General features: G+C 48.3%; 1 protein-coding gene across 1 annotated transcript; it reads left to right on the top strand.

Annotated features, from left to right (window-relative positions):
• Positions 1 to 312: 312 nt before the first annotated feature.
• PHACADRAFT_202290 (uncharacterized protein) lies at positions 313 to 2,123 on the top strand (the record flags this gene model as incomplete). The annotated part of the gene is made up of 7 exons (XM_007402512.1): positions 313 to 846; positions 904 to 1,116; positions 1,175 to 1,357; positions 1,429 to 1,668; positions 1,731 to 1,824; positions 1,873 to 2,054; positions 2,106 to 2,123. 7 exons carry the CDS (start codon positions 313 to 315, stop codon positions 2,121 to 2,123), a joined length of 1,464 nt encoding a protein of 487 aa, XP_007402574.1.
• Positions 2,124 to 5,723: the final 3,600 nt, after the last annotated feature.

Consider the following 5,723-nt stretch of genomic DNA (forward strand, 5'->3'; position numbering starts at 1 on the left):
GATAACAAAGGCTTCATTACATTGCTTCGGCAGAGGTAGTCAGACTACTTACAGCCCAGCTAGCCGGATTTGAACGTATGTAACACTTAGCTTGTTACACCACTTGTAAGCAGATAACAATAGTGCTTATCAGCCTTCTATTCGGGGCTATGATCATATAGAGGTACCCAGATAGGCAACTTCAATTCATGCCACAAAAATGCCAAAATATAATATAAATATTGATTTTCTCTTCTACGCTGGCTTGGCTCCCTTCCCTCTTGCCCCCGGCAACTAGTATATCTCAATCGCCATCTCTCTCACAAACTCACCATGCCTTGTCGCAGTGCTCAGAACGGTCCCGCGCCACCGCCACCACTGTCTGGCGCCTTTGCCGGCCTTACGCCTGCGGAGTGGGCTGCATACAGTGCATTCAAGCATGAGCTGAAGGCGAACGACCCCAACTACTCTCCACCTAACATGAAGGAATGGCGCAAACTCACCAGAGCACCTATGCAGGGTCAGGTCATGTCAACAGATGGCACGGCACGGCGCCGTGAGGCTATAGTCATTGATCCTCTTCTTGAGGGTGCTTCTGGGCGCCGTGGTCGGAAGAGAAAGTCAGTGGGTGATGACTCAAAGGAAGATAGTCACCGTTATTGCTATCGCCGCCGCAAAGACTATTTGGAATCTAGTAACAATGACGGCAGTGAGTCTGAGTCATTAGAATCGTCGCCTGAAGCAGTGTTGCAGTCATCTGGCAAATTGAGCGAGTCCAATGATGAAGAGGACGAGCCGTGCCTCATCCTGATGGTGCTGAAAGCCAACCTGAGCGAACAAGAGGCAAAGGTGAAGGGAGAACTCTCGGTACGCACCATGATTAATATTTGCTATCAATATATGCGCATATATGCTGACCTACAGTTCCAATATCAACAGACAGAGGTGAATGTAGAATTTTACAACGTTACCAGTCTTGGCAAGAATCCGTTCATCATGCGTTGTGGTGATCCTGAGCCTCCGACTCCCGCTCCGGGCTCCAACTGCCTTTCTATTGCGTGGGGCAAAGACGTCGACCACCCGGTAAACAGAGCTGTCATTGAGCAGATTGCGCGGCTTGTATATAAGAAACAAACAGTTAGTCCATTCCATTAGATGGAATACACGACACAAAGCCACTCACTGACTTGGTCAGAACAAGAATACGTGGACCATCTTGTATAAAAAGGTCAAGTTTACTCTGAGTAACATCCAAAAGATGGTGAAGCAGCGCATTCAGACCTGGAAGACGTTGTACAGTCAGAAGAAGGACCCAGTTAGGGCTGAGAAGCGGTTCAGTAATCGAGACAACAGTCAGCGAGCTGCTCGTCAGCGAGAGGTGTGTAAACAAATATTGTTTTACTTATCTTAAGCTGCTGAGTAGCAGCCATTAATAGCTTGGACCTGTAGAAGAAGATTTGTCGCGGCAAGGCTCGTTCATTTTACATCGAAGAGAACAGTGCAGATCCTGTCAAACTCCTCGAGACACCATGGATGAGTGAGGAGATCAGCACGTTTAGTGCTTCCGACCTAGGCAAGCATCAGCAGTTGTATGACGAAGCTGCAGAGAAGTGCAAAATGACCGACGATGAGATTAAGCGAGGAGTAAAGGTTTTAGAGATGTGGTCTTTTGCCTGGTGCACGAAGAGGGTACATCTCTTCTGTTTCAGTATCTCAAACTGCTGACAAAGCTCATAAAATATGCGCACCAGTATGGTGATGTCATGCACAAACTTGATCGGCTGCACGATGTTTATTGCAGGACCGATCCAAACGTGAAGACCTACAAGCGTGTTAACCTTAACCGTGTATCTAGGAGGATTTTACCAGAGTGAAAGGTTTACCCATTTATAGTGAACAGGAGCTGGGCAAAGGAGGCGAAGAAGACAGGTATTTACCACAAGATCAAGATGGCCCACAGGGACCCGCGTGGCTTCAGAGACCTTCAGTTGTCAGACGAGGAGGTGGACGAGGAGAGCGGTGAAGAGGCTGAAGAGGTCGCAGAAGGTGGCAGCCAGGACCGCAACGTCACTGGAGTAAGCGATGCTGGGGTGAGTGGTGGTACTGAGGCTGAGGTTAGCCTGCAGACAAAAGATTTGGCGTGAGTTTCGCTGCGCAGAGAGGTAGTATAATCTTGTTCGAGTCATTCCAACCTTGACTCTGTACACGCAGGGTTTTATTTTTTGCTCTCGCTATACTTTCTTGATGCCTGCTGTACCTGCAAATGCGTCCTCATATTTCAAATACTTTGTAAGCGAACGATGAATGAATTGAAATTAAAAATGTAAAAATATGCTGTCAGAGTGTGCGGTAGCGTTCAGGAAAATCCACCAGGCTACTAAAGAACTTGAACGTCCTAATCGAAAGGATCAAATACAACCCATCAAGATAAAAGGTGCTGCGTACCTGTATGAGGCCACAGGTCACCCAGACCAAGCGGTGAAGTTACTGGTTCATGAAAAGATCCTCGCCCTCCGGATCATCTGTGTCATGTTCTGGAGGCATGCAAATGGCCAGTCGACAAGCCTGTGATAAGACGTCCTTCACAGGAATCAAAAAGGGAGGACCCTCATGTGCCGGATCCATGTAAACACCATGCTCCCAAAATAAAACCTCGAGCTCCGGGCTGCGTACATAAAATTAGTACAGCATACAGTGAGCATAGAAACACTGACTAGGGATCCCAGATTGTGGCCATGTCCATTTTCGCATGCCTGAACCAGCGAACACCGAGCAGCTGCTCCTGGATCGTTGGACAGCCATGGACGGCCTGCAAGTGACCAAGAATCAGCTGCACTTCACTGACAAACCTCTTGCTTCCTCAGTTAATTTGAACAACTGAGCTCCCAGCTTTTTCATCAAATTGCGAAGGGGTAACTTGACACTCTCTAATGACAACATGGTCATGAAAAACGGCGGTGCTGTCAAGGCATTCAGAGTGTGGTGAGGCGTCTAAACAACTGCGTGGGACGATTTGTGCTGCAGGGTATTTCATGGTGTAATACTCGAGCAGCTGAGTCTGTTCCAGCAGTGTGAGGTTGGCGCGCCTTCCAAGGCCCATCTCGAGACTGACAGTCACTAGCAAAAACCAACCGTCTATTAGCAAGGTCACGTCTCTGGGGTGACGAAGTAATGACTTACTTTCATAAGAGGCTTGGGATATCTCCTGCGCTAGGTCAGCCACAGTTCTGCATGCTTCGCCATCAGTTTTCAAAAGGATACGTGCAGTGTCAGCGACCACACAATCTTTGATCCCCATAGCATCGCCCTTTGAGGGCTCGCAAGCAAGATTCTCCAACTGTTACAATATAAGTATGAAGAGATGTCATGACAATAGGAGACTCACCATCGAACGAAGCTTGACTTGACGGTGAAATTCACGAAAGAAGGTGACTTTGAGCTCACCACCAGCATGGCTGTTTACCAAGTAACCTTTCAGAACATTGTTGAGTCATTCAAAAAGGTAGGTCCAGAAACCATACACGGGACTGTAGTCAATGATTTGGGTGAATATGTGGGTTACGTAGTGAAGGTTTGGTTTGATATGATCTGGGTGCATCTACACATGTGGTACATCAGGTATTTCAAACTAGTATCGCACTAGCAGGGTAACGTACCTTAATGAAGCCATTGAGATATCCTTGAAGAAGCTCGTGTGCTCTTGGTAGGTCAGCGACATTGACCGTCCGTGCCAGGAGAATTTTCATTGCTGAGGCAAGTGACAGAAAGCTGTCGGCATCCTAGCTATACATGCGGCACTTCGGCTTCGGAGCCTCAGGCTCCGGCTTACTGTTAGCTTGCCCGCTTGCCTGCTTTTCGTTGCGTTTGCGCCGAGCCTTGTCGTTCTTCTCCCATGTGGTAAGCTTACGCTTGTATTCATCATCTGCAACATTAGACCACTCATCCCAGATGAAAGGAATCTGTGAAGTATCAGTAAGAGTGAGGCCAGTTGTGTGCAAACGAAGATTACAGTTATGCAAGGAACGTCGATCAACTGACCCGAGACCTTCCCAGGCTGACATCAGAGACAATCACGACGCACCACCTGCCTCTCCCTTCACTAGCCATTCTTCAACGATCTCTCCGCCAGATTTCTCAGCCTCTACCGCTATATTGCCCGAAAGGAGAGCTGAGAGGAATAGATGGCTTACTCACAACAATGGGACAGTAGACCAAGAGGAGTGCCTTCCATTTGTCTGAGGTGAGCGAACCACCGGCAGGATACCCCACATCTTTTGGCAGCTGCGCAACCCATGCAGGCATTTCAAACTAGCGAAAGGTCATGTTGAGTATATAATGAATAGCAAGCAAAACATAAGACATACCCTAGTTAGATACTCGTGTATAGCATCAAGCTCTCGTGGGACACCCTTCGGTTGTGTGCGCCGGCGAAGAGTTTTATCTGTAATCCAGATGTAGAACCAGATATTCTTCATGACTCCTGAATATATGTGCATGTCAGCATATTAATCCATGCTACAGATACACTAAGAAAGACGTACCCAACAGGATGTTGTGCATTGGATCAATGATGGCCATGCGGACTGGATTCCAGTAGGGCAGACGGTTCAGCTCAGAGTCACGAACACCGTGCTCGGTGCAGAACGCGTCTCGCTCTTCCTTGTTTTTCAATTTGTTGTACTCATTTGCGAGTCTTCGATGGTCTATGTCGTCGCGGAGAGGAAAAGCTGAGAACGCCAGGGGTTAGCCTTCATCCTGATGAAACAGTATAGCAGGATTGCTTACCATCAATGGTGAGACCTTCTGGAGTGCAGAGACGGTCCTTTGTGACCTTGCACTTCGTGCAGAAATATTTACCAGAGCCTAAGTTGCCAAATCCGCAGACATGACACATGGCAGAATGATCGCAGCAGACGGCAACGAGTATCACACGAATAAGGCGACCTGTGATACAATGTTAGTCACGCATGTAAGTCATAGGAAACGAACGCACCTTCAGGACAGTTGGCTGTCTTCACCAAGATTCCGTTGTTGTATAACTCGAGCAAGTCAGTAACAAATGCAGCCATAAAATGCTGCAATTCATCCCCACTGAGCTCACGAGGTCCTGGCGTAAGGCCACATAGCAATAGGTTTTCAGGGCGATAGCTGTTGGTCACTCAGTTAGCGAGATCTTGCAAGTCAAGCGAGAGGTTGAGCAGATGCTCACCATTGATGGACATCTAGGTTCTGAACGCACAATGCAAGCACTCCGGTACTATGCTTTCCTGAGAAGGCACTACGGGCAAAGCTAAAGCTGTGGGTGGATGTACAAGTGAGCAGCAGAAAGAGTGCTGGAAGATAAATAGAACAAACCCATCAAAACCCATTGAGACACCAATTCTCAGCTCCGCCGAGTGTGCACTATCAAAGAACGGAGTGCCGTCGGAGCTCTTGAGAGTCTTCCAGACTTCTCCGTCCTGCACACAGCGGAGTCTGCCCGGCTGAGAAGGCGCATTACGCCACTTGTCGAGATCGGCTTCCATTGTCGGTGTGCTATTGATGAAGTCGGCAAGAATCTGCAATGGGAGGTGCATGGGAGTCTGCAACACAGGCTTGGGAGTCCGTTTGGCAGCTAGTCATGTGCGCCATTGCTCCCAGTGGTCAACAATGTGGCTTCCAATGGTGACTGAAGCGTCGCCATAGACTGTTGAGCTCAAGTCTTTGAAAAGCGGAATGTTCCCACAGTGGGAACAGAGAAGGTC

Source organism: Phanerochaete carnosa (genome assembly GCF_000300595.1).
Source record: "Phanerochaete carnosa HHB-10118-sp unplaced genomic scaffold PHACAscaffold_206, whole genome shotgun sequence".
Lineage (NCBI taxonomy): Eukaryota > Fungi > Basidiomycota > Agaricomycetes > Polyporales > Phanerochaetaceae > Phanerochaete > Phanerochaete carnosa.